At 52.3% G+C, this 26,936-nt stretch overlaps 9 protein-coding genes across 9 annotated transcripts; 5 read left to right on the top strand and 4 right to left on the bottom strand.

The window, feature by feature from the left end:
* Positions 1-175: 175 nt before the first annotated feature.
* CONPUDRAFT_118944 (alpha beta-hydrolase) lies at positions 176-2,473 on the bottom strand (the record flags this gene model as incomplete). The annotated part of the gene is made up of 12 exons (XM_007767380.1): positions 176-407; positions 454-595; positions 662-881; positions 952-1,135; positions 1,198-1,229; positions 1,290-1,417; positions 1,471-1,525; positions 1,581-1,618; positions 1,684-1,855; positions 1,897-1,975; positions 2,047-2,242; positions 2,308-2,473. The coding sequence occupies 12 exons, from the start codon at positions 2,471-2,473 to the stop codon at positions 176-178; spliced, it is 1,644 nt and encodes a 547-aa protein (XP_007765570.1).
* A 3,140-nt stretch (positions 2,474-5,613) lies between these two features.
* Positions 5,614-8,354, top strand: CONPUDRAFT_162974 (uncharacterized protein; the record flags this gene model as incomplete). The annotated part of the gene is made up of 2 exons (XM_007767379.1): positions 5,614-5,737; positions 5,797-8,354. Exons 1-2 carry the CDS (start codon positions 5,653-5,655, stop codon positions 8,352-8,354), a joined length of 2,643 nt encoding a protein of 880 aa, XP_007765569.1. The 5' UTR covers positions 5,614-5,652.
* Positions 8,355-9,561: 1,207 nt separating this feature from the next.
* CONPUDRAFT_142271 (alpha beta-hydrolase) lies at positions 9,562-11,892 on the bottom strand (the record flags this gene model as incomplete). The annotated part of the gene is made up of 12 exons (XM_007767378.1): positions 9,562-9,642; positions 9,703-9,930; positions 9,982-10,117; positions 10,175-10,388; positions 10,452-10,667; positions 10,743-10,870; positions 10,923-10,977; positions 11,034-11,071; positions 11,128-11,288; positions 11,343-11,417; positions 11,482-11,671; positions 11,727-11,892. The coding sequence occupies 12 exons, from the start codon at positions 11,890-11,892 to the stop codon at positions 9,606-9,608; spliced, it is 1,644 nt and encodes a 547-aa protein (XP_007765568.1). The 3' UTR covers positions 9,562-9,605.
* Positions 11,893-12,357: 465 nt separating this feature from the next.
* CONPUDRAFT_88148 (DUF914-domain-containing protein) lies at positions 12,358-14,338 on the bottom strand (the record flags this gene model as incomplete). Its single annotated transcript, XM_007767377.1, has 13 exons — positions 12,358-12,437; positions 12,503-12,584; positions 12,722-12,831; positions 12,894-12,920; positions 12,978-13,080; positions 13,157-13,203; positions 13,266-13,398; positions 13,450-13,522; positions 13,590-13,633; positions 13,688-13,737; positions 13,803-13,850; positions 13,908-13,954; positions 14,013-14,338. 13 exons carry the CDS (start codon positions 14,336-14,338, stop codon positions 12,358-12,360), a joined length of 1,170 nt encoding a protein of 389 aa, XP_007765567.1.
* A 2,258-nt stretch (positions 14,339-16,596) lies between these two features.
* Positions 16,597-18,842, top strand: CONPUDRAFT_99128 (MFS general substrate transporter). The gene is made up of 11 exons (XM_007767376.1): positions 16,597-16,705; positions 16,777-16,909; positions 16,974-17,051; positions 17,110-17,215; positions 17,278-17,340; positions 17,396-17,480; positions 17,537-17,687; positions 17,741-17,783; positions 17,838-18,094; positions 18,151-18,439; positions 18,503-18,842. Exons 1-11 carry the CDS (start codon positions 16,628-16,630, stop codon positions 18,561-18,563), a joined length of 1,344 nt encoding a protein of 447 aa, XP_007765566.1. The 5' UTR covers positions 16,597-16,627; the 3' UTR covers positions 18,564-18,842.
* An 836-nt stretch (positions 18,843-19,678) lies between these two features.
* On the top strand, positions 19,679-21,524 carry CONPUDRAFT_135419 (acetyl-CoA synthetase-like protein). The gene is made up of 5 exons (XM_007767375.1): positions 19,679-20,403; positions 20,464-20,592; positions 20,645-20,775; positions 20,832-21,142; positions 21,196-21,524. Exons 1-5 carry the CDS (start codon positions 19,692-19,694, stop codon positions 21,404-21,406), a joined length of 1,494 nt encoding a protein of 497 aa, XP_007765565.1. The 5' UTR covers positions 19,679-19,691; the 3' UTR covers positions 21,407-21,524.
* Positions 21,525-22,262: 738 nt separating this feature from the next.
* CONPUDRAFT_70593 (uncharacterized protein) lies at positions 22,263-23,874 on the top strand (the record flags this gene model as incomplete). Its single annotated transcript, XM_007767180.1, has 9 exons — positions 22,263-22,307; positions 22,608-22,713; positions 22,873-22,955; positions 23,136-23,190; positions 23,239-23,337; positions 23,391-23,501; positions 23,559-23,599; positions 23,650-23,675; positions 23,733-23,874. The coding sequence occupies 9 exons, from the start codon at positions 22,263-22,265 to the stop codon at positions 23,872-23,874; spliced, it is 708 nt and encodes a 235-aa protein (XP_007765370.1).
* A 741-nt stretch (positions 23,875-24,615) lies between these two features.
* On the top strand, positions 24,616-24,886 carry CONPUDRAFT_43646 (uncharacterized protein; the record flags this gene model as incomplete). Its single annotated transcript, XM_007767054.1, has 2 exons — positions 24,616-24,672; positions 24,743-24,886. Coding segments are annotated over 2 exons (201 nt in total), but the record flags the coding sequence as incomplete, so codon positions are not given.
* Positions 24,887-25,270: 384 nt separating this feature from the next.
* On the bottom strand, positions 25,271-26,811 carry CONPUDRAFT_99121 (uncharacterized protein). Its single transcript, XM_007767374.1, has 8 exons — positions 26,638-26,811; positions 26,399-26,557; positions 26,253-26,338; positions 26,149-26,205; positions 26,041-26,091; positions 25,952-25,977; positions 25,771-25,886; positions 25,271-25,710 (listed from the first exon to the last, which is right to left on the bottom strand). The coding sequence occupies exons 1-8, from the start codon at positions 26,779-26,781 to the stop codon at positions 25,405-25,407; spliced, it is 945 nt and encodes a 314-aa protein (XP_007765564.1). The 5' UTR covers positions 26,782-26,811; the 3' UTR covers positions 25,271-25,404.
* Positions 26,812-26,936: the final 125 nt, after the last annotated feature.

The following is a 26,936-nucleotide window of genomic DNA, read 5'->3' as shown; positions in this document are numbered from 1 at the left end:
TCAGATTTTATGATTACCATGGCGGCGTTTCACCATGCTTATGGCATCTCATATGGTTTCGATTGTATATGCTGTGATTTACATAACTACTGCCCAATGTACTTCCCCAGTCCCCGCCATATCCTAAGCCGACGTCAGAAAATGTTCTACAGTAATCCAGTAAGGAAAGGTCCACTCACTCGCAACGCGCAAGCATGCCCGGGTCTGTCGTGATTGCATGGATGTCAGTCAGGTTCGTCTCCGTAACGTTGAACAGCATCTCTGTGTTTGCTTGCGCCCATGTCTTCCACTGAGGCGTAACATCGCTCGAGTTGATGTGGTCGTTCGGATCAAGGTTAATGACGACACTCATAAAGGACTGAGCAAACGAGGCGGTAAACGAGGGGTTGTCGATGGGTGGCCCATCGCTAGACGTGTCGCTCGAGGGTCAACAACCGACGGGATGGTGGCGACAAAAAGCGGACTGACGAAGTGAAGTAGTATGGGACGTCTTCGGCGTGGTATCCGGGCGGGATGCCGAAGAAGCCTTTCCACGCGTTCTTGCCTGCTTTGCTAAATCCCTCAAGTAGGAAGTAGGTCGCGCAGTAAAAGATGGCTGTGACGAGGTTATCGTCAATGCGCATACCCGGTACAGCGTGTGTAATAAGCCAGGAACACTTACACTCGCCCATAATACCAATAGCCTGTGTGACGTCGCGTCCTTCAGGCACGCCTCGTCCAGCTGGGATTGTGTAGGTTTCATACGCGTCTGCCACCTTTTGCACGTCGTCCGCGGGTAGTTGGGGGAAGAGGTTATGTATGTAGTATACTGGGTCAAAGGGCACATCTGCGTTGACGAAGAGAGCACCCTCATCGGAGTTAGTCACCGACAGTAATACCTCCTGTATTGGGAGTCAGCACAAAGCGCATGACGGAGTATGACTTTGGTTTCGGCACACGATGTCGACTCACCCCGTTCACGTGTCCCTTGGCGAGCGTCTCGATGGGAGGTTCGACTATCAGCTTTCCGTCGACGACGGGCACAGTGGTGTACACGCCATAGAACGCATCATTGTTCGTTTGATTGTTCAGCTGTTCGAGGATATCCACAGAGGCGCTCCGAAGGCAGGCGAAGGACGAAACGGATGTGCTGCACCTGTTTGGAGAGTCATGAGCGTGGGCGATTCGTAGGGTGACGGATGAGCTGTATGAACTTACCCTGTCCCATTGACGATCGCTTGGTAGACGGTCTGGTATTCCAAACAATCATCAGCCTTATCATAGACGAATTATAGTAGAAATTTGCGTGCCTCGGGGATCGTGCCGTTATACCAATACTGCGATGGGAAGAACGTCGAGCTAGTCATAGCAGCACGAAAGAGCGGCGGTTGGGTGTTTCCCCCATTGGCGATGATGTGCTGAAAAACAGATCCAGCGCCTAGACGAGGAGATCTTAAACGAAGGCACGGAGAAAGATCACTGTATGCATACCGGCTGATTGGCCCCAAATTGTGACTTTTGAAGCGTCACCTCCGAACTTGCTTATCTTTTAGGGGTAAATTGAGTTGATCGTTCCGGAGAGGCACATATATGTTACTTACGTGGTCCTGCACCCACTGCAGAGCAAATGTTTGATCCACTAACATTGCCAAAGGTTACGGTTAGTCAAATTTCGATCTGCCATTCAACGCGGTGCCAACGTACGCAAGCCGGCGTTTAATGCACCACCTCCTTCGACCACCTCGTTGCCAGAGAGAAACCCGAAAATGCCGAGGCGATATTGAATGCCCACCATCACCACATCGTTGTCGGCATCGGCCACAAGGTTTTCGCCATGCTGAGTGTATACCGACCCTGCGACGTAGCTGCAAACAGTCTGATTCATTTGATGCCTGCGGGAGCTAGAGAACAAGAAACGTACCCGCCGCCATGTATGAACACTACGACAGGAAGGCCTGAGGTGGCGGTGGTGCTAAGGTTAACGGGGGTGAATACACTGGATTTCATGGAGATATTAGCTCCCTGTAAGTGACCGACGAAGGTATAGCACGAGTAAAGGTAACGTACTTCAGGAAGAGACAATCCTCCGAGTACACTGGCTCAGCACGCTTTCCCAATGCCGATGTAGATCCCTGGGACCTCGCATATGGAGACGAAGGCATGTGTCCGTTGGTTGCTTGGTAGCATGAGTTGGGCTCGTTAGTCGCCTGCTGGATGCCGCTAACGTGGGCGGGAGGCTGGGGTGCGCCGAAGCGGAATTCACCTGGGAAGGCAGCGAGCGAACAATGTCAGGTATCTTATGGTAATGAAAGTAGAAGGGCGGCTCACCAGTAGGAGGTGCAGCATACCGTATGCCGTAGAAGGACGTGACTCCGGTAGTAGTATTCGTCGTTCCTTCATAGGTTGCGTAGCCAAGGTCGATAGCAGGACTCTGACTTTGTCCGAGTGCTACTACAGCGAGAGATAAGAGCGCAAGAACACAGCGTAGTAGCATGACTTGTGCTAGACGTTGACCTTGAATCGTGCGGCGGGAACGTATGAAAGTTATACGTGCAGAGGTCACTTAAGAGCACGCGCGGACACCGCCGGACCGTTTGAACGGTAGTTCTTGGATTATCCCGATATCCATGGAGGGCGACTCGTACGATAAATGCTCCTGACCTAGTCATGAGGTCTGCGAGGAGGGCAATGAGCACCAGATGATGGGAGTTCAACGTTCATGGGAGAGCGAGGAGCGGCTCCTCGGGACTCGGTGTTCTGCAATGAGAATGGTAGACCACATGAGTAGACCAAGAATGGCACTGACTCTGGCAAGTGACGCACCTAGCCTTGCGTTCTCGCCTTCCGTGCCTAAGTAGCTTCCGGTGACGAGCTCCATCTACACGGCCTCTCACATTAGCGGATCCTTGTCTGCCTGAGCGCATGTATTGATTTGGGGCACGTTAAGGACGAGGACAAGTCACAGCAGATGCCTGTTTTGCTCGCATGTGAGTATCAAAGGATGTGCTTGGACTCTGAGGCGGGGAAGAAATCAAGCTCGAGAGCGACGCGGATGTTGAGTCTTGACGGGGACGCTCCGAGACAATCGGATTCGGAACGGAGGCACGGTCCGGCAGAGCCACCGTCGTGCGACGTCGTCGCCTCGACTCAGCTTGTTCATCATGTACTGTCGCTATCCTCTGCAGAACTCAAGCGAGATTGCAGCCTTTGGACACATCAATTCATTCTGCTCAAACTAATACGATGATCCCACTACTCGACATCACTCTAGATTCAACATCACCCACGTACCACAGCGGCACCTAGCAAACGACCCTGGGATACGTCTTCGGAGTACTATCATGACGAGACTGTTAGCAAGAGCATGCGGGTAGACTGGGGGCTACGAGAGGCGGGTGTGATTGAATGAGGAGAGGATTGGTAAGGAACATAAGTATCTGGTCTGTCTTATCCTCACCGTTTGCGACGTTGAACTCTATATGTTTCTCTTCGGGTCTTTGTAGACGCCTGTGACCAAGTTATGACCCTCATGGGCGGCAGCTCGTCAGCCTCGATTTCTTCATCGGCATTCGCTCTTTGACCGAATGCACCGGAGAATCTTGTAGGCTTCGTCAATCTGAAAAGTATGTCACCGGATCACTGAACCCATAAACCCCAAGTAGTTGAATATTAACCAGCCCTCCAGCTGGTATATTTGCTCGTCTCAACGGAAACCCATCGACATTCCCGCTGCATCCTAATCGAAGATCTCTTCTCGAAAGCTAAAGTTACTCCGGAGAGGGATACTTGTACGAGGTCCTCGCATTTCCGAGTTCAACAACCATATGGTATCGCTCTATCATTGAGAAGATGACAATGAAAAACTTCTGCTGTTCCTTATCATACCGCGCTCAGAGATAAGAGGTAGTGCATGCGGCTAGCGATAAGGTTATTATTACTTGTTTGCTAATGGCTTCAGCTTTTAACGACGTCAAACAAACGGCCAAGTGCTTGGTGTATGCGCCTCCCTTCCCCTCTTGTCTCGCCTTTACACTAATCAATATCCGCACTCAATCACCCGATTCATGCATACCCACTCACTTCGCAACTGATAGTAGCCTTCCTTTAACGTCAGCAGCATAACACCAAGACATCGATCTCGGAGGGGTTCACCGATTCAGGATCGCACTGTGAGTCACGACCTTCTCGGGAACATGGCCCCCACCCTTGCGATCCGATTCATCTTCTAGTCATGCTGCTAGTCATCGCTATTTCGGCACAATCTTGAGTCCATGATTAAGGAACGCTCCCCACGGAATGTCTAGTCAACCTCAAATCCACTGTTCCTGCCCGTAGTAGACCGCAAGTTCATTCTCAGGAGATGTCAAGTGTCATTCGCCAACATGGACGTGTGGGCGCTTATAAGGAAGCGTAAGTAAATTTTACGGGTATATGCGGCTGTACCGAGGCTGTCGCGTCTCCGAGGTGTCATGGCAGGCCGTGACGTCGCGTCGGGTCTGACAATATGCTCGAGGCGCGGAGACTACTGGCTTTCATGAGCTCGAGACTGAACCCCTTTTAGCATCTTGACACTCTTTTGTACTGGTGTCTTGCTGAATACTGTCGTAGGTTCACATTTCGGCAACAGAGCAACTGAAACGATCTCTTCCATGGCGATCGGACTGCCCGCTACGCATTCGATGCGGGTATGCGGTCCTATCAGGTGGTATTGCGCAGCAGAGAGAGTGGATCGCGCTACAATTGAAGTTCTTGACACTTCCCGGTCCTTCGGCGCAGATATTCAAATCTGACAGGCAATAATGAGCTACCGAGCTTTCGTTGTATCATATTCTCGCGTGCGTCGAGGATGACTATGTCACCGCTTAGCAGTCGTTTGACAGCCACACTGCTAATAATCCGTCTCTTGATATTGACACAGGTATACTGTACAAATTCAGCCTACACCGCGTAACGACGCTCGCCGTCGGGTAACGAGGCCGTTTTTTGTATTGGAGCCAATCCGTTACTCAGATTGCTTGATTTGCTGACCGATCCTTTGCAGTATAATGATCAACATTATGAAACCTTTGAAAGCTTTGACAAGCCTCTTCATTGACGCCGGCCGCAGGTCATTGCTGGGCAAGGCGTTCTCATTTTCCCGACGCATTGATTTCATACCAACGTGCGTGGCGGTGTCACCTGCATTACAAGGCCCGTGATGCCAGGATAGATCGAGTAGTCTTCTCAGGTGCGAGTGGACGTTTGTAGTCCGACGTGGGTAGTCAAGTGGGTATCGAGGCACTGCAACAGTCACTGAATGGTGAACTTCGCTGTGACTTGACAGAGCTCAGGGGCGCTGTAAGCTGACGAGTTACTCACTCGAATTTGATTCAGGCATTAGAGGCGCGGTCAAGGAACGCAGCGCCCGCAGGGTATCCACCGCTAGGACTGCTGAACAAAGGCCAATGACGCGGTAGATGAGACGGTGTTCGCTAGGCCTAGCGTGCTACAAGGTATATTTAAGCATATCGACTCCAGTTCGAAGGCTTAATATCATCCACCTTCTGTCACTGACAAACACAAAAGAGAAGGTGAGCTGGCGGCTAAAACTTGACAACATTTATATACTAATAGATGGATACAACGTTGACTATCAGCCTTCTAGTTTTCCACCCTTCTCACTTCTCGCGCAACATGTCCTCGACCACTTTCCCTGAACCCCTGCCTCGTCAGACCCTCGGCGTACAAGCGCCCTTTCATGCTTCACGTTGGAATAGTGGTAAGCTCCGGTTTAGTCTACAATTGCTCTGTACATCACCATCTAAGCGCTGTACTCAGATGCACAACTTTCTTCCTCTACGCCTCTCCCCATCTCGCCTCTTGCCACCTTCAACATTCCAGCGCGCTCCCAGTACCCTTCAATACTGCCAACCACGCTCTCCTACCGCACCGACTTGCAGTACCGTGCAGCACCTTCTAGTGGAGCTGCGGTATCAAAACCTGCACCTTGTGTGGTACGGCACGGTCTCTCTGGCTTCGGTCCCAGGAACGCGATGCTCTTCAAGGGCGCGGTTCTGACCGTTCTGGCTGAGCGCGAGCAGCTCGGGAAGCTGGGCTTCCGCATGGAGTTCCACGTCTTCGAGAAACAGCCTGAGGCCAACGCAGGATCGGGCAACGCCTTCCAGGTCGATTGCGATGCGACGATGAACACACCCATCACCGGCCCTGTCCCCTTCGCCAACTCGCATAAGATCCCGGCCAAATACCAACACATCGTCAAGGTTGCCACCGACTTGGCCGGTCTTGCCGCTGAGGAGTTGAAGTCCACTGCGGACGAGCACCGGGAGGAGCTCCGCAAGCGCAATCCTGCCGGGTATGCACTCTTCAACCAATCACGCGGCAAGGATGGGTCCGTCAACGTCAGCACCGCCTGCACCACCCGGGGCACCGTCGGCAAGATCCAGCGCGCTTCTATCAACGAGGTCCTCGAGTTCGTGGCGCAGGAGGTCCCCGAGATCTCGATCCATTTCCATTATGACCACACCGTCCTCGACGCCGACTTTACCCGCCCCACCGAGCCCAAGCTTATTGTCCGCAGCAACGGTGACGGCGAGACCAAGACCCACGCGTTTGACTTTGTGCACCTCGCCAACGGCACCACCTGGAAGGTTCCTGTCTCGGACTCGGTCGCTCCGAAGTCCTTCTCTGAGACGCCTAGCCTTGAGTCCGTCGGCGAATTCCTTTCGCAGCAAGGGCTTCTCGACGAACAGGGTCTCCTCAAGCCCGATGCCAGGCTGGGCATCACTGGCATTTCATTGTCTGCCTACGACCCCATCGCCATCATCCTCCAGTATACGAAGATTATCCTCACAAACGACCACGGCTACGAGATCGACGAGGAGGTGGCCAAGCGGTACCAGGGCTTATTCACCTTCATCAGCCGCTCAGAGGGTGAGGTTGCACCCCCTCGCCACCACCACTCTCGCGCATGGCCCGGCAAGACCTCCTTCATCGACATGGACCAGGCGCATGCGATGTTCCTGCAAAAGGACTTCGACTGGCTCTCCTTCGTCAGGCCCCTCCTCTACCAGAACGTCTCGTACGAGATCGGCACCACCCCCTCGCAGGTCGACCGTAACATGTCGACGGTGGAGCGCATGGACGACTATCATCAGCAGACGCTCCAGCACCAGGCGGGCGAGATGACCGAGATCGCTCTCCTCCGCGCTGGCTACCAGGCGCTCCTTGACGGCTTCGGCTTCGAGAACAGCCCCGAGACCGCCAACAAGGATCTCGTCGCCAAGGCTCCCTTCACTCGCGAAGCACGCGCCGGTTGGCTCATGCGTCGCTCCGCTGCGTCGGATATCACCCGTCCCGACTTCGCCATGGTCAACTCGAACAGCGCGTTCTTCCACCAGTGGATCAAGCTAAATTCGACCGTCGCCGCCTCGCCGATCGCTGTGCACGACATGATTGCACAGCTCTTCGCTCTCGGCGTCGCGAACCATGCTAAGGGCTCGTTTGAGGAGATCACCTACGTCGAGGACACCGACGAGGTCGCGCTTGGCGATCACCGCTTCGACGCGATGTTTGCGCCAAAGACCCTCACGACTACCGCCGACGTCCTCCTCCAGGCACTCAAGGGCAAGGTTAAGGAGATCGTCCCCGGACTGCCCGAGTATGCCAAGGGTCGTTTCCTTCAGACCGCCAGCGGAACGTTCATCCACGCGACGGACCTCGGATCGGGCGGCCATGGTGTTCCCATGGTCCTCGCTGACGGCTCGCTCTCGACGGTCGGCATGCAGTGGACGGATACCAATACACACGCCTCCGGTGCCCACTGGGCGGCTAACGCCTCCCGCATGCTCGTTCTTCTCAGCGCGATGAAGGCCAGCGGCTGCGAGTCTCCGGTCGAGGTCCTCATGGACGACTACCGCCAGTCGCTGCCGGCGACCGACGCGTTCGAGGCTGAGACCGCCTCCTTTGAGCACGCCTGGACAGAGCTCGCCGAGAAACAGTCTTTCCTCGCCGTCTGCGAGCGCGTCGCCGCCGAGGATGCGACAGCCTACCACACCTACGCTAGCAACGCCTTCGACCGCACCTCTCGCGAGCAGTGTCTCTACGAGCTCACTGAGCAGTTCCCTGGTGTCGACACCTTCTACCGGAAGCGCCTCGAGCGGATACCGGCGTACAAGCCTGTCAGCAGGGACGAGTTCATCAAGCGCTACGTGGACTTCACCCCCTCTGAACTCGACAAGTGCTGGAACGCGTTCTTCTCGCGGCAAGAGGAGTCTTCCCGTCGTCCCAGCAAGCGGATATCGCTGGACACGACAATCCGCTTCGCTCATCCCCCCTCGTACCGGTCACCTGTCACTCCTACAGTTCGCGACGCCTAGACACGACTCGGACCCGCGCTGATTTTTTCTATCTTGCTATCTTCTGGCTCTGTTTCAAAGCTCTATAGATCGGGACTTTTCTAACTAGAATATTATAATTTACCCAGCATAGCCGCATTACCAATTATTTTCTCGATTTCTCCCACTACGCATAGGGATAGAACGTAGGGACATAGACTGTATCTTTTCAAAACTCATATAGAATGTACAAAAAACATGCTATTTATTTACATCCAAAGCCACCTCACTCAAGGCTAAGCGAGTCTCATCACTATGTACATTGCTCAACAGGTCCACATAGAGAACGAATAATCGCTGCGCCCATGGGAACACAATGGTTCCGCCGTCCTTCATCGAAATCGAAGCGACCGCAAGCGATTCTTGCGTTGACTTGGCGCGCGCGGTGTCGAGCGCCGACGAAGATCCGCTTCGATAATTCTCCTGATGTCGACGTCGGGGGCGAGTCTCGGTTTCCAAGCTAAACGAAAACGGCGCCCATATCCGGTTCCGTCGGATTCCCTCGGTCAAGCTCAGCCTAGCTCAGCCGTCTTGCCAAGTCATGCCTGCATGAGTTCTCTCTTTATTTTAATGCTCAGGGACCTCGAGCCGAGCTGCGAGGTCCATGCGCTGTTCAACGATATTTCAGGTACAGAGATCTAGCACGTCTCGGAAGCCCCTTCAAGAACGCTGTTTTTCAAGCATACGGAGACGGAAGCAGATCAAGCAAAATAGATATGTCCAAGAACAAACGCTCATCGATCATCTCTGAAACGACTTATAGTTATATATCATAAATTAATGGCTGAGGTCATTCAGCGATCAACAGTCCCGCGACTTGATCTGAGAACATAACACTGAACATGGCCGTTCCTGTCATAGATTCATAGAACATGGTAAGAAGCATGTCATTAGCTCCGGCCTGCCTGCTTTGGGATGCTCAATCATCGCACGGTCTGAGTGACGGAGGGGACTTTCTTACTCACATCCACGGTGGACTAGGGAGGTCGGACCGAGCCCCGAGGAAGGCATGATGCAGTAGTTTAGGGCCGGCATGGCCAGTGTAGTCAGTATTTAGTGTGTTTGCGCTCATAGTCACTCATCCCTGCTATACGAGGTCACTCGTCGTCTTCTTCTCCAGGACTGACCGTCCCAACGGTATTTAGAGATTTTTTAGTGCGAAGGAGTGAGTTCAGTGATTGTTGGAATATGATTTTACCATACATGTCTACCACTACAAAATCTCGTTCCCATTTAATGGCCAGTGTATTGAGCAAGTCCTTGCCATATGCTACCGAGCAATGTGAGCTGAACTCTCAGAGCATGGAACATTGATCGAGGAACCACTTACCGGCAGCGTGACAGCATATCCGGATCTGTTATGCTGACCTTGATGTCCGTCTCGTTCGCGTTTGTGACATTGAATATCATCTCCGTGTTCCCTTGAGCCCATGTGCTCCATCGGGGCGTCGCATCGCTCGAGTCAATGTGGGTATTCGGATCGGCATTAATGACAACGCTCAGGAACGTCTTGGCAAACGAGCTAACGAGCTCGGTGTCGTTGACCGCCGGATTGAAGCTATGCAGAGCGTAAGCATCATGGCCAGACCGGACAGGCAAGCAAACCCACAATGGGGAGGATGGGAAGTAGTACGCGAGATCATCGCCATGATGCGCGGGAGGGACTGCAAAAAGACCCTTCCACGCTTGCTTCCCAGCCTTGTTGAACGCGTCGAGAAGGAGATATGTCGGACAGGTGAAAGTAGCTTTTCAGAAGTTTTCAGTATAATATCGCCACAAGCAGAAGCGTACAGGGCACTCACACTCGCCCAGAATCCCACTGGCCTGGGCAACCGCAGGTGTAACGTCCCCTGATCCGCCTGGAGTCGTAAAATTCGCATATACACTTCCGACTTTGCGAGCTTCATCTATGGGTAGATATGGGAAGAGATTATGGACATAGCTGGTTGTATTGGCGGTTTTTGGGTCGATGAATATGGCACCCTCATCTGCATTTGTTATAGATAACAACATCTCCTGGAGCAGCGACACGCGTCAGTAAAGCACTCATAAAAGGGAGCACATCACCGAATAACGAACCCCGTTGACATTCCCCTTGACTAGAGTTTCCGTTACCGGCTCGGAGAATAACTTTCCGTCGATGACCGGGACAGTGGTGAATGTACCGTACAGCGCATTGAAATTGGTCAGGTTGTTGACATTCTCTAGTACATCCACTGATGCATTACGGAGGCAGGACAACGACTCAGTAGAAGTGGCACAGTCCGCCGCTTGAACGACAGACTGATAGATAGCCTGTCATGCCCATATGCAAGGATATCAGCGACTGAGATTACTGTTTTGTCGACACAAAGGAAAATTGTGACACACCTCAGGTATTGAGTCGTTGTACATATACTGAGGTGGCATGAAATTTGAGCTAACCATGGCACGGTGAAACAGGGGTGGCTGAGTGTTTCCGCCATCGGCAACAATGTGTTGAAAAACGGATCCACCGCCTAAACAAGCGAGTGAGCGAAGTTACACCATCACATGACGGCTAAAGCATACCTGCTGACTGCCCCCAGATTGTCACCTTAGAGGAATCACCTCCAAATTGGCCGATCTAAAATGAGTTAGCCGGTAAAATATATCTCTCCACACGGTGTAATATTTGCTTACATGATCCTGAACCCACTGAAGAGCGAACCTCTGGTCGACTAACAGTCATTTATAAGGGCGAACACATCATATTCATGCATGCAGTAGAACTTACGCAGCCCAGCGTTCAGTGCTCCGCCACCTTGAACGAATTCGTTCCCAGACAAGAAGCCAAAGATACCGAGACGATACTGAAGAACCACCACGACCGCACCGTTGTCCGCTGCTGCCGCAAGATCTTCGCCAGGGTGCATATAGGCGCCCCAGGAGATGTATCTAATGGTGAGTCAGAATAGATCTTCGGACTGAAGAAGAGATGAACAACCGTACCCCCCTCCATGGATCCAGACTAGTACAGGCAGATCAGCAGTCGCGTTTTTATGAGCATCGACGGGCGTAAAGACGCTGATTAAACGAGTACGACATGTTAGAGAGTTGATGATCCAGTAGGAGGAGCGGATGGACATACTTTAGGAACAGGCAGTCTTCAGAAAAGCCGGGTGTAGTAGAGTCTCGCCTCTGCATCCCCGTTATGTTAAGGTACGGAGATGTGGGCTCGCTCCCATACGATGCCTGTGGGCATGCATTTGGCTGATATACAGCTGGTTGTACGCCCGTGATGTTGGGCGGCGGCTGAGGCGCGGCAAAGCGAAGGTCACCTATTAGTCGTCGCAGTAAGCTGATGGTAGAGACAAAAAAGGGGAAAACACGTACCGGTGGGGGGTGCCGCATACCTGATTCCAAGGAAAGAAGCAACGCCCGTGGTGTCATTCGTCAGGCCCTGATAGATGGAGTAACCGAGGTCAACAAGGGGGTCTTGACTGTGAGCAAGAACTACTGAGATGAGAGAGGCAAGCGAAAGGGGGCTGTGTAGCTTCATGTTTTTGTGCGAGGTGTAAACTGCAGAACATATGGCCCTCGAGAGCCGGCGCTGTATTTATAAATCATCAAAGTATGGCAGGGATGCAGCCGTTAATGACGTGTTCCAGCACGCGAGAGCTAGGATTTGCATCGCAAAGCGACGAGTCTTTGCCCAGTCTGGCGCAGAGATGTCGAGATGTGAGTTCAGACGCGACCCGCGCAGTAACAACTCGCCCACACGGAGCCTTTATGCTTATTCACCTGAGGTACGCTTACTCACATGCGGTATCTTGCTTACTGATAGCCCGATCTAGTTCATGTTTTGGTAGTCATGGTGGTCAAACGAGAGGACTTCGAGGACCGTAAAATAAGGCTAACAAGGGCACCGAATAGGGCTGCCAAGAGAGACGTAGATAGACAACAGTTGTCAGGAGGTTCATGACTAACTGGCGTACTATATGTAATTCCATGTCTTGGTGGGCTTTCACGCATCATCTCGCTCATGTCGTCGGGCTTGCATGATGTATTCCGGTCGCTGCGGATCTAGCTTTCCTTGTTCTTCCGCTGTATAACCAAAGATACATCATTAGTCACCTCAATGATTCTCGCTTGAAAGAGAACGAACTTACGTGTCGCGTGCCAGAAGTAGATGACAAGGCCAAGGATCACCACACAGAAAGCGGGAAAATACAGCCAGAACGGATGATACCGCTGTAATGGGGTGCATGCGTCTAGCACATCATGCTACATAAAAGGTACATGAATAGGACTGACAAAAAGTATCAGACCTGCCCAAACCATACATTGCGAGTCCCATCAGCAGGTGTTGTAGAATAATAGCGAGTAACTTTACCGAATATCAGCCCGTAAAAGTCGCTCGTGAGGAGGCTGATATTATAGAATGCGGACGACGCCATGCGATAAACCATTGGGGCGACAGTGTATAGGATGAACATGGCTATATCAGGTCATGTTGAGCGTCGTGCTGATTTCTCTGTTACGAGAGCTGAGGGAACGCACCAACAGTATATGACACTAGAATACCAACTAAAGCAGTAGCATTGTAAGTGGTCGATCACCGGCAGTTGAGAAAGAGACACTTACTCGTAGCTCCATCCCAAGTAGCGGTTCTCATATGAGCGTGTTCCAGGCCTGCTGCTTGACATCCGTTGATCAGCATGCCCCACATCCCAATCTGACCAACGACCTAAGCGCATAATTGACGCATATTCCAAGCACCACGAGTCAAAGTAAGGCTATAAAAGAGGGAATCAGGTCTTTACCTCGTAAAGAGGTCTTCGCCTAACGAAGAACTCCTCTGTGGCATTTGCTGTTACAAGGATGGTAAGTGGAGTCTCATGCTTCAAAGGCGGACGAGGGTAAGAAACGCACTAAATCCATAGAGCGTGGCAGCAACTATCATAAAAGCGTCACCCTCGCCCCTATTAGGGGCGGAATAGTTCTTGTCTGTCAACAGGTCGGATGCAACTAGCATCCCGAGGCCACCTATACATATTAACACTCCCTTGAGGCCAACATCAGGTGATCGCAAGGCATTAAGGAGCGAAACCCGTACCAGAAGATGAGTCCAATGAAACTTGGTACGCATGTATACCCAGCAGAAAAACAGGCAGACCGGAATCGCCCAGCTACAAAAGTTCCCAAGTTTCCACGTGAGTAAACAAAACGCGATAGACGCATAGTGTAGAATCTTACGCATCGAGCAGCTCACAGGAGAGTAGGTTCGTGTAGTCGTATGCCTAAGGGAAGCGTTCAGATAATGTTCCGCCGAAAGTCCCGCAGGAAGTACATACCTTGACTCCAAGGAAGTTGCCCTCGACGTCGCATGCTGCGAGAAAAAAGTCTACATGTAGGACGAGTGTGATCAATGAGCATGTTTAAGAATATCTCAAATAAAGAATGACATACATTTCCAGCCATCCTTCCATATCATCCTCGTCCATCCCCTGAAACCATCTACCGTGTAGATGGCCCGTCAATAAGCCGACAGTCCCGAGGACTAGGTCGACGCACATTGGTAGATTGTATAAGGAGTATACGTCACGAACAGCGAGAAATACCTAAACGACATCCATCAGATACAACTAGATATATGTTACAGACAGCGATGCTGCTCACATGAATAATGTCTGCGTCGTTGACAGCGCCCAGCCCCTATTGACAAGCTCCGTCGTTGTCACGTTCGCCACCGTAATGCAGAACGACACGAGCTGCCCCGCGAGCAGAGATAGCACAAACTGGCGCGTCCAGATGCTCGCAAAGCGTGCATACGCGGAGCGTGCAAATGTTCTGGGCGAGGTGTAGTCAATTGGCGGGCGGACGTTCTTAGGACCCGGGGAACGAGCATCCGCGCCGTCCGGCGAAGGAGCTGCGGAGGTAGATGCGCCGTCCTGTGCTTTCTCGTTCGTGGCTGGATGGATGGAGGAGATGTCCAGCCGCGACATGATACCGATTATGAAGAGCAATGGTCGTCAGTTCACCTAGGAACCGGAGAGGGAGCCAGGACCTTGTCCTACCTATATATATGAGCAAGCTGCAGGTGTGAGCGCTAAGATACGGCGGCCAAGCGGGCCGCCTCAATCAAAACCTTTAGGCTTGATCCGCAAGGGGAGATAGCCAGAGTGACAAACAACGCGATAAGCAAAGCCTATGCGATGCACGCGACACTATAAGCTGTTACCGCTGCGTGCTCCTCGGGTTTATAATGAGATGCCGGTCGAACACTCGGACGCTGAGCATGATGCTCTAGGAGAAACATACATCTCGAGCTAGAAACAGAGATATCGAGACGTGAACGACTCCATCGACAAACAATTAGGCATTGATGAGTTCTATCTGAGAACGATATCATCGACGGGTCAACACCTTCGACGAGCCTAGGAAGAAGATGAGTTGACGCACCATGATACTATTTTCCCTCGCGGTACAAAGCCCTCCATGCATCCTACAATAGATCCCACTGTCGTTCTCGATCCTCGATCAGAGGCGCGAAGAGGCACTGCCCTCGAACTCATGATCCCTTGCCCTCTCGCTGAGCTGGTACTTCATTACCCTCGCTGCATGTCTCCTCACCTCCCACCACGGCACATATCTCACCGCCGGTCGGCCATGCGTACGTCCTCGGCATCACCTTGCCACCACGGCAAAAACGCCGGTCCTTCGACACCTACTTCATGTGCCTCAGCGTCAGCGGATAGCCGAACGGGCTGAGGTAGACTCGGAAGTAGGCAGCGGGATGGAGAGGGAGAGGCGAGCGTGAACGTGCATCTGACCGTGTCAAAGTTGCCGACGCCCTCCATATACAACTTTGCATATTGCTTGGCATGATGCGGGAGCGGTTGAAATGGGCTTCGCGCTTGAATGTCACTGGGACAGGACTCAGACTTCAGCCAAAGGGAGGACGGCGCTAAAGAGGTCATCGAATCATTTGCCCCGACGAGAAGCGATTTGGGCAGATGAAAACGTCTTTCAGCAGGCTACCAGTGCAGCGATTGCTGAGCGCTGAGATCTAACGGTCTCATGATGACACGTTGAGCGTGAGGAAGAAAGGATAAGATTATGCAACTCACGAGCAGCACAATGTGCTGCTATCGACTCCTACGCTATTGCGGTGAGCGCGTTGTATTAAGTGCTGGCGACGTTGTGGTTGACAGCCGCGACGCGCGACGGCCACGCCCGTCCTGGAACGCGCGTGTGTGGCAGTGCACGCTTAGTCAACTTGGCGGGGAGGACTGTGACTGGGCGACGCGAACGCGCCTCTGGCAACGGTCGCCGGACGCATCTCAACGTCTCCTACCCCACATGCTCCTTCATGCACACATTGTCACTATCCGGTTTCAGTCTTGAATGGTCGTGGTCTTCGGACGGAACAGTAGGCAGCACCTTCTGTTTCACACGTAAAAATGGAGGAGTGTCAGCTGAATGCCGTGCAGACTGCATGGTGCAGTGTACACGCGCGAAATGTATCGATGTGACAGGGAGATCTTCAAACGGCTGTTAACCATCGCGCCTAGTAAGCTATCGTCTTCTGGTTTGCGGTATCGACGCGTGAATGCGTTGTCTGAGGATGGAAGCTGACAGAGGTGGCTGTCGTCATCGTCACTTGCGCTCTTGTTGGCGCAACATGTCAGCCGCGTTGTTGCCGGCGGCTCTAAAATGTTCCTCTTCGACGTCGGTTTTGACATCCTCGGCCTCGGAGCGGTACGAAACAGCAGGAAACAGCCCAGTACATAACCAGCCAATCGCCAGAATATCTCCGCCCCCCATTCAATCGCTGACCGATCGCGAATAGGGACGGCCGCATGGATTCCTCCAACCGCTTCCTTCGGCCCTTCCTTTCCGTTCCTCGCCCAATCCTCGCCAGCCCCCCGGTCTTCGCTTTCTTCTATAATGCTATTGTTTTCTGGCGTGCTTGTGCGCCTGTCTTTGGTTCATCGACGTGCTGGTATCTCGTTCATTCACCTGCCCACCACTTGTAACACTTGCCTTATTCCTCTCCGTCCAACATCGCCACCGCCATGTCCGAGGCTACCACAGCACCTGACATAACCAGGACGGTGGCCAACGTCGCCTCATATTCCACTCTGGTGACCGTCAAGAGTTCGACGAGCACGATACCCCCGGTACCGGAGCTGCCCCATATGTATCCACCCGATGAGATCAACAGTAATGAAAAGGGGGGCGCGGAGACTTCTCACTTGGTCACTCTCGCACCGGATGAGAATCCGCAGAACATGTCGAACTTTAGGAAGTGGGTCATGGTTGTTGTGATTAGCTCGGCTTCGCTGTGTGCGACTTGTGCATCGTCTATTGTGCGTAACCAGAGCAGCGTATTCACGGTACTTTCTGACTGACCGAAACTCATCATGTCGCTCGGCTCTAGGCTTCATTTACTGAGGCTGGCGAAGTGGACGCATTCCGTGTTTCGAAGGAGGTTACTATTCTCGGCATCAGCATGTACATGGTCGGCCTTGGGACTGGTCCTCTTCTCGTCGGCCCTCTGTCCGAAGTATATGGTGAGTGCGGTGAACCCTGCATCAACGAAATCGGGACTGGAGTGCTGAACCTCAATGTCGATAGGTCGTAACATTGTATACCGCCTGTCCTACATCTTCTTCTTCGCATTTACCTTCCCCGTCGCATTTGCGCCAAACATAGGTAAAGTTAATTCGCTTCCAGAGGGAATACGACGAAGACACTAATATGAGAAACATAGCAACGTTCCTTGTCTTCAGAGTCTTAACAGGTTTCGCGAGCTCAGCGTTCCTGAGCGTCGCCGGCGGAAGTGTCAGCGACATGTTCTCAAACTATAACGTTGCAAAGTAAGCTTCCTCTCTTTGCTGGTCTTAGATTTCAAAGGTACTGATCCGCGAGTGTAATTTAGCCCGATGGCATTCTACACGATGTCGCCGTTCATCGGGCCAGTGGTTGGGCCAATGTACTCCGGGTGAGACTCAGTAATTGCGTGTAGAATAGAATATATCTGAACGCGTTCCTGACAGCCTCATCAACCAGCACCTGGACTGGCGATGGACGTACCGTATCCAGATCATCTGGATCTTTATCGAGCTCGTGATGTTGTTTGTGGTGCGTGTCTAATACCCGCGATATGCGAGGTAACTGCTGACTCTATTGTTTTGCAGTTCGTTCGCGAGACATATGTGCCTGTCTTGCTTAAGGGTAAGGCGGCCAGGATGCGGAAGGAGACTGGCGACGGGAGGTTTTACGCACCTCTGGATAGACGGGACGGAAGCTTAGTTGGAGCGATTTTTGTGAGCTGTTACAAGCCATTTGGTATGCTTTGATTTCCGTCTGTCGTGTGTACGAAAGCTAACTCCTACGTACAGAGCTGATGATTTACGAACGGATGGCCCTTCTACTCAACATTTGGTCAGTCTTCCTTTACTAAGGCTTGACTTAGTATGCTGATTCTCTTTGCCATAGGACCGCGCTTCTTCTCGGAATTCTCTATTTAACCCTGCAGGCCTTCCCGTTTATCTTCGAGAAGAACCACGGGTTCAACATGCAGTCAACTGGCCTGAGCTTCGCCGGTATCGGCCTTGGCATGATCCTTGCATTCCTAGCACAGCTCGTATACAACAAGGTATCTGCGCCCAAGACAGCAGCCAAATATGGCGGAAACCCTCCGCCCGAGGTGAGGTTGATTATCGGTATGGCTGGCGCTGTCTTGTGTCCTATCAGTATGACGTCTTTCCCCCTTTCGACCAAAACACTTATATTTAATTTGAACCCACAGGTCTCTTCTGGCTCGCCTTCACTACCTACCGCTCCGTCCACTGGATCGTACCTATCATCGCCTCCATCCTGCTTGGCACGGGGTCCCTGTTTGTCTTCACCTCCGTTTTCACATACCTCGTCACCGCATATCGTCCGCTCGCGGCCTCCGCTCTCGCGAGTAACAGCGCCCTCCGGTCTGCGTTCGCGGCGGCTTTCCCGCTATTTGCTGGTGCGATGTATAACAAGCTGGGCACGGTGGGCGCGACAGCGCTGTTGGCGGGGTTGACTACGATTATGGCGCCGCTTCCGTGAGTACATTGGTCTAATGTCTGGTATTGGGTGTAAGGCTGACTGGCTTCGACCACGAATAGGTTTGTGTTCTTCAGGATTGGCACACGCCTGCGCCAGAACTCGAGGTTCGCCGCGTCATAAACGAAAGGCTGTGTCACTTCCTTTGAGATGCCCCCATCAGCCAAAGGTCGTCGTGCCGAGCACATTTACTGCCATTGAACCCCGCTCACGTTCGCTATATATTCATTTCGGGCACACCATCTGTGGCGGTCTTGGAAGTGAACAGCGCTCACTATGTCCGACTTTGCATATTGGTCACCAATTCAGCTCATCCCCATCACTGTTCGATCCTAACCTCTTTACACAACTGCCACAGGATGGACTCAAGATCATAGACTATCGCGCATATGTATCGTTAGCCCCTCACGTAATAATATCTATGTCCGGGCTTGAAGCTTGACATGTCATTAACTATTCATACAGCGTCGGTTTTGCGTCAGAGCTTGCTCAGCTGGGCCCGAGTCAGCTCACGCTCAAAACGATTCAATGCTACAGCGTCCTATTTTCAGTACAGGCCCGAAGCGATGGTTCAGGCACCGAGGGTCGATTCCGAGGCTGTTCATCCCTGCGGCCGCGCGTGTTGCACGATGTCCGCATAGGTCCGCTCAGTCGAGGGGTATGCGCCCCGCCGCTTGTCTCCCGCGGTGGGTCTTCTGCGGGGCCGACGTCGCCTTATGACGGCCACATTGCTCAGCAAGATGCAGCGTAACACTGCCCATGCTCGTCAAGTCTTTGACATCAAGCTTAGCCGTCAGGGCAATCCAGCCGTTGTCCCGACTCGCCTTCAAATACAGGCATCAGTCATGGACACCCTCTCCCCATATTTCGCCCACATCTAGGTTTCACTCCAACATACCTTCGCTCTCTTCTATAGTCAGAATGTCCGCTAAAGCGCCCACCCCGTCCGAAGTCATCTACACGTCGCCATTCAAGTCGGTGCCTATTCCCCGACAATCCATCTTCACGCACCTCCTCGGTATCAACCCATCTCAACCAGGCGTCGTAGGTGGCTTCCCCGCGAGCTACCCCGCGTTCATCGATGCTGCCTCAGGAGCGACGCTTTCCCGTGCCCAACTACGCTCGCTCTGCCTCCAGTTCGCGTATTCCCTGGTGAACCCACCACAATCCCTCGCCCACCCGTACAGCCGTCCTGTCTCCACTCCACCCACACTTCTCATCTTTTCGCCCAACACCCTCGCATGGCCAGTCATGCTCCTTGGTGCCGCTGCAGCAGGCCATGCTGCCACTCTCGCCAACAGCGCCTACACCGCCGCCGAGCTCGCATATCAATACGAAGACTCGCATGCACACCTCGTGCTCGCCCACCCACCCCTTGTGCCCACCGTGCGCGAAATGATGCGTTCCCTCAGCATTCCCGAAGACGAAATCGCGCGCCGGATCATCGTCGCCGACAGCACGTGGCTCACCGGCGCGCCCGCCGAGCTCGACGCGGGTGATGCCGCGGCGCTGAAGGGCCTCACGCGGCTCAGCGAGCTCGTGGGTCGGGGCGAGCTCGCGCAGGAGATCCAGATGCCGGGCCTGCTGTCTGACAGCACCGTGTACTTGTGCTACTCGTCCGGCACGACGGGCAAGCCCAAGGGCGTCGAGTCGACGCACCACAACATCATCTCCGAGCTCGAGATCCTCAAGCCGACGCTGCCCCCGGCCAAGGTCGGCCCCGCGCTCAACAAGCAGGGCAAGGCCGTGGCACCGTACCGCGACGCGTACTTTGGCGTGCTCCCGTCGTACCACATCTACGGCGCTATTTGGCTGCTCCATTTCCCGCTCACTATGGGTGCGCCAAGTATCATCTTGCACGGCAGGTTCGAGCCGGAGAAATTCTGTGCGGCTGTGCAACTGTACAAGGCCACTATCGGCATTATCGTCCCTCCCATCCTCGTCGTGTTTGCCAAGCATCCCGGTATGTCCTTCCCGCCGTGAAGCCATAAATTTCGTTGTTAACCTTTACGTTATGACATAGCTGTGGACAAATACGACATGTCCTCCCTCGAGACCCTCATTTCTGGTGCTGCACCCCTCGGTGGAGAGCTCGTATCATCTGTGAAGGAACGCCTTGGCAAACGCGGTGCTGATGTCTGCATCACTCAACGTTCGTCCAGTTTTTCCTTGCGTAAATTTGACAGTACTGATCGTCTGAGCAGAGTATGGCCTGACGGAAACTTCTCCTTCAGTATTTCTTCTCCCACAGGAGCATGCAGTTGAACGCGTCGGTAGCGTCGGCTATCTTCTCCCCAACCTCGAAGCGCGTCTCGTCAGCGAGGAAGACGGCGAGGTAGGACCTTATTATTTTGTCACACTCGACTTCAAGTTCATCATATCCCAACACAGAAACTCACCAGCATCGAAGGCGCCGGAGAAATCTGGGTGCGCGGCCCTATCGTCATGAAGGGTTATCTTAACAACCCGACCGCGACCGCCAAGTCCGTGACGCCCGACGGGTGGTTCAAGACGGGCGACATCGCCGTGCGCTCGAAGGAGGGCTTCTACAACATCGTCGACCGCCGCAAAGAGCTCATCAAGTACAAGGGCTTCCAGGTCGCACCCGCGGACCTCGAGAATGTGCTGCTGCAGCACCCTCAGATCGCGGACGCGGCTGTCATTGGGGTGGAGAGCAAAGAGCAGGCAACGGAGCTACCAAGGTGTGCTTCTTTTTATAGATGTTTGGATCTGCCAGTGTTGATCATATCAACAGAGCATATGTGGTCAAGACCTCACCCGAACTTACGTCAGCGGCGGTGCAGGAGTTCGTCGCTTCGCGCGTTGCAAACCACAAGAAGCTCCGTGGAGGTGTCATCTTCATTGACGCTATTCCCAAGAGTGCCGCGGGCAAGATTCTCCGTCAGCAGCTCAGGAAGCGCGCGGAGAGCGAGCCCGTCGAGCTCCCCGTGCGTGCTAAGCTCTAAAACTAGTACTGTGCTGTCTATGAGGGTTCGGAATGCTTGAACTAAAACGTACCAGATGCTACTGGATCCGTTCGTACGCCTTGCATCTACATATACTTATTTATTGACATCATCATCCACTGTAGAATGTAGCATAACAATTTATAATCTTAGAAGCTAAATTGAGTACTCATTGTTGCATAAGTTCGTCGGGAGTCCCATAACTTTGAAATTCTCCATGAGTCGCAGACTTGTATTGATTCCAAGCAGTCTCGTCCTCGATTTTCAACAGAGGCCACCTATGTCACGACATAGATGACCAGGACGCCCACGAGCATCGCTTGTAAATCGTAGCTGTGTATGACCCACTGGGTCGGGTTTATTGCGATTACGCTTGGCTGGGCATGGATATGTGCCGTACTCTTGACTCTCTAACCTGAAACTGTACACTAGAGGTCTCTGCAGCGCTTCTATTCAAATAGGACTACCGGGGGTATTCTAGTGAGTGAGCCGTACAGGATATCCTACCTTCCAGTGCGAGCATATTCTCAATAACCCAGCATTTCCGGCTTAACCGGCTTCCGTAAACCATTGCTTTAGGTACGCTCCCCCACGGGACGGCGCCTCTGTGTTTCACAACTAAAAATACATCCGCATCAATCAAACCACCGAGGAACCGGTGTATGTGCGATGCTGGCTTGATGGATAGATTATGGAACAAGGTAACGCAAACGGCGGTTTTGTCAAACCAAGACATAATCCCAGTGCAGTGCACGGCCATTTGCTCGAGGCGACATGCCATTAAAAGCCAACATGAGGCTCGCCTTACTGAACCTGAATTGACCATATTATCCGTAGGTAAGCTCATACTCACAAGATGGCCGAAATCATGGAGATTGCATATGGTCTGCAAACTTCAAACGTAGGTTTGGATACTCGGGTTACTTAGAACTGGAGCTGAAATGTTCCACTTTTCGGTATCTTGCCGGTGAGAGATCCTGTTTTCTCATACTTCTATATGAGAATATCAATGCTGAACTACACATAATCAGCGTCAATATCTGCTCTATTTGTAAACCCTTAAGCATGCTTATTCGAAGGTTTCAGCTAACGCTCATGCAGCTTTATGATTATTTGTTGTGTATTGGGGATGAGGCACGCCATATTCTTGAAATAATAGCACTGGCTTGAAATTCATACTTTATGGTTCTTTCGTATGTAGATGGTGTTTGTCTGGTCAAGAACCTACGATGGATATGCTCTGGGGAAAATCATATACATTTTCACCCGATACTCGCCTTTTTTTGGAATGCCTTTGACGCTCCTCGGTGCGTACGCTTTCCCCTTCTGTACCATGGATAACTTATAGCCACGTATGTAGGTCAGCTCCCAAGCGCCTTTGACATAAACGTTAGTCTTCCTAGATACACATGGATTTCAATTGACAACAATAAAGACTTGTAGATCGCTTCTATTTGCGTCGACAGGTACTAGTAACATTTTCCGTCCACGTTTCATGCGTCTAAAAACCATAAAGCTGTTCAGGCCTTTCAAGTCCCCGTCTCGCAAGGTGAGCGATACACTGTATGATTACTCTACGACATACTGTAACACATATTACAGTTCTGTTTATGCTCCGAAACTATGCGGTCTGGCAGCGCCATAAGTGGTCTATCTGTTATTGTCTCCTTTGCCCCGTCAGTCGTTTGCTTCACTTCGCCTACAGTGTGATGTTTAATCCTGAATTCAGGTTGGGCTTGCTATAGTCATAGTCATTCTTGTTCTTTTCCTACCGTCCACACCTTGTATGTATCGGTATTATCGCTGCATTACATACTAATGAAATTGCGTAGTTGCGCCGTCTCCCATACCAGAAATCACTGGGTGCTTTAAGACTGGCGTGCCGCATGTCATATCTGGGATATTCATACTCCTCATGGCCTGCGAAGCCAGTACATTTTATTCACCTTCAATTTTGAGGAAGGGTATTCACATTTATACCTAGGCTTGCTGTCAATATCATTCGCTCATATCTTGAAAACCACCCCTCTGGAACGCCCGAAGCTACTTCAGGCCGTGGTTCGGGAAGGCATCATATACTCACTTTGGATGCTAAGTGGGTTTTCCCGTCTTCATCCTACGGATCTTTGTAAGACTGACAGAATCTTCTCAGGTTTATCGACCGCAAATGTCTTGGTGATCTATCTTGCTCAGGTCTGTACCATGTAAGTTAGTGAGATAAAAGGTCTGATCATGATGTTCAGGACGCTTTCGCGGATCTGCTTACAACGTAAGCAGTTTTACTTCTTTGTCGATTCCAAATCATCTCAACTTCTCGTTCGTTTAGATATCAATGCGTTTTTCATACGATACTCGCTTCACATCTCCATCTGCACCTCAACCGGTACAACAATTCGATCTTGCACCCTGAAAGTACTGCACAAGTATCGGATATTGCATTTCGGGACGGAAATGAAGTTACAGTATAGAAGCATCAATCCGCTGATGGTAAGCGTTTTTAAAGTCCCCAAGTAGTAAAGCCAAGAATAAAGCCTGTGGCCAGCATTCTATGAAACGCTGTGATGTTCCAAGCATGCTTGTCGAGCAATTTCGGGAAGTTCACGGGTGGGAATAGAAGATGGACAGCTAGTTAGTAGCTGAAGGGCTTGGTGTGCGCTCGAGACGAGCCTGACCTGGTTGTCGCTGGCCACGGTTCGGGATGCTGTCGCAAATCCCAGTAGCGTGCTTGACAGTACTTCTAAATGCCTCCGAATTTAGGAAGTATTTGAGACAACAAAATTGCTATTTAAAAGCACGTTACTTTGTCGTGTTGTTGAAGTACATAATAAAAACTGAGGAGCGACGCTCAGCACTTTATAGTTTAGATGTTGCCGCCAAACCCCTAGTACAGCCTGCGCGTTCACGCTTAAATGTTAAACCATTGCATGATGCACGAAGGTCAGGGTCGTGATGCGAGCGAAGACGAGGTTGATTGCAATTATGATCGTCGAGTTTAAAACATTCCTACGCTTGTCAATAACTTCACGGGAACCGAATAACGATATGACATATATACCTCTCACCCTCTGCCTCACCGAAAATCACAAGCTTTCCTTGTTACCGTCATCTCGTCTCCCTCCGTTCAAGCACACAACATGAACCAACGTCTCTCATCCGTCGTATTCCTCTGCCTCTCTCTCCTCGCAGCTTCGAAGCCCCTCGAAAAGAGATCTGCTACAGCGACGTGCTCCAGCGGAGCTATGCAATGCTGCAATACCATTCAGCCGGTACGTTGTCGCTGGCCTTCGCCCTCTACACTACTGTGACAATGGTCAACTCACACTTGATGGATTCAAGGCTTCCAGCCAAGAGGCTTCGAACGTGCTCGGGATGGTCGGAGTTAACCTTCAAGGCCTCGATGTCCCGGTCGGCATCGACTGCACGCCCATGTCCATGACTGGCAACAATTGTCAGTCGCAGCTATCGTGTTGCGAGAATAGCACCCTTGTACGTGATGGACTTTTCTCTTGAGCGTCGGCGCATATCCCTCACCGCACAAAATTGGCGTCTGCAGGGTACCGTTGGTATTGGATGCGTCCCCGCGGACTCTGGTTCCAACTAGCTCGCCACAGCTACTATGGCTTAGGTGGAGTGATAGAGGCCTGATACTTTGAGAGACACTGTGGATACCCTAAACCAAACGGGCAGAGTATTTTCGTGCTAGAAAACATTGCTCTTCAATGCAACATCATCTTTGTCAATCTTTATCTTTCTTCTAGTTGAGATATCTTCACCCGTTTGAGCTAAGAGGGCAAATTGTCCACCGACGCCGGCGGGCACGTGGATACAATGCGTTTCCCATCACGTCGGCTGCGATGCCACGAATGGAAGAGAAAGAAATAGATATCAAAAGCGTGATATCTACCAATAACACATCAAGCGTCAGTGTCTACCGCGGAAGTCTCGACCCACCCTCCCCGCTTCACCATCCAAGGCATAAGCGATCGATTCGGATTTCTTCACAGCAAGAACGGAATCATAACCTTCCTCCCCTTCGGATACTTGTCCCCGAACTCGCGCTTGTACGCCCGATGCTTCTTCACGCCCCAGAGGTACATCTGCCCCGCGCCAATCGCCAAGAAGAACCACGCGGCCCAGGAGCCGGTCATGAGCGCCACCACTGTCCATGCGATGGACTCGAAGAGGTAGTTGGGGAACGAGACAAGGTCGAAGCCGTAGCCCGTCGCGACGGCGCGCGTGCGCGTGCCGGGCGGGCGTAGGGCGCGGAGTTTGAGATGGGTGTAGGCGTTGGAGAGCTCGGCCCACTACAAAAGGGTAAGTCAGCACGGGAGGAATGTGTAGAAGAGGTATAGAAGGAGACTCACAGCCCAGACGGCGGTGCATGCCCAGAGGAACTTGGGATCGTTGCGCACGGTACCGAGGATGTAGGGCGACGTCGCGGCGTAGGTGGGGCTGTACAGCGCGTACGCGAGGAATGCGCCTATGCGAGCGGGGTGTATGCATTAGTCTTATGTGCGATAGTCGTGGGGGTTGGGGGGGACGTACCACTGAAAATCCAGTAGTGGGCCGAGCTAGTTGGTAGAGCGAAAGGTCACCATCGAGTGGATAGAATCAGTAGTGGATGGGAAACGCACTTTTTGAAAATGTTCAAGAAGGGCATCGTGTCATGCGAAAAACGATGGACGCTGTTACATGTGGCTTCATCAGCATTTGCTTAGAACGCCCTGAAGTAGAAGGCTTACAAGAGGGTCTCGACTTCACGCTTGGCGAAGTGAAGGAGCATCCAGGTATACACAAACCTGCACAAGATGAGGGGATGGGCGAGAGCACGAGTATACAGACATACTTCTGGAGCGTGCTATGTTGCTGGTCAACTCCATAGAACAGCTTTGAAAAGTGGTAGAATAGGGGGTGAATGAGCAGCGGCCCGGCCTGACATTGCACACGTTTGTGTTAGCGCCAGACGGGGAGTAAGCCGGGTATGTGACTCACATATTCAACCACGAACACAAACTGCCAGCTGATTTGAGGTCCGAGGTCCTTCACGGTGACCTCGTCACCGTCGACGATACCTGCCTTCAGGAGCGTCGTTTCGGGTGGGAGGAGCTTGTTGTCGCCCTTGGCCGAGATGCGCTGGCGCGAGGGGGTGAACTACACGCGAATATAAAGCGCATATAGACATGCTATAAGTTAGCGTAAAGGCAAGGGAGACAACGCATACAATGACGCACTCTGGGGAACTTGGCGACAAGGGCAGCCTTGACGTCGCCGACAGTGGCTGTGGAGACATCTTTACCAGGTAGGTCGACCTTGATAGGGAGACCCTTGGCGAGCTTGACGGGTCTCCCCGCGGGTTGGACTGTGATGCTGACCATCGTTCGTCGCGCTGCTGGTGAGGACGCGTCGAGGGGCGAAAGCAAAAAGCGTTGACGTTGAGTGCTCCAGTATAGCCAAAGGCTCCGAGGAGCACGTGAAGGACCGGGCCGCGCGCCGGCAACCAAACCGGCTAATTTGCGTCCTCTGCGTACAC

Source organism: Coniophora puteana, assembly GCF_000271625.1.
Source record: "Coniophora puteana RWD-64-598 SS2 unplaced genomic scaffold CONPUscaffold_3, whole genome shotgun sequence".
NCBI classification, from domain to species: Eukaryota; Fungi; Basidiomycota; class Agaricomycetes; order Boletales; family Coniophoraceae; genus Coniophora; species Coniophora puteana.
This window is presented reverse-complemented; position numbering and strand designations above follow the sequence as displayed.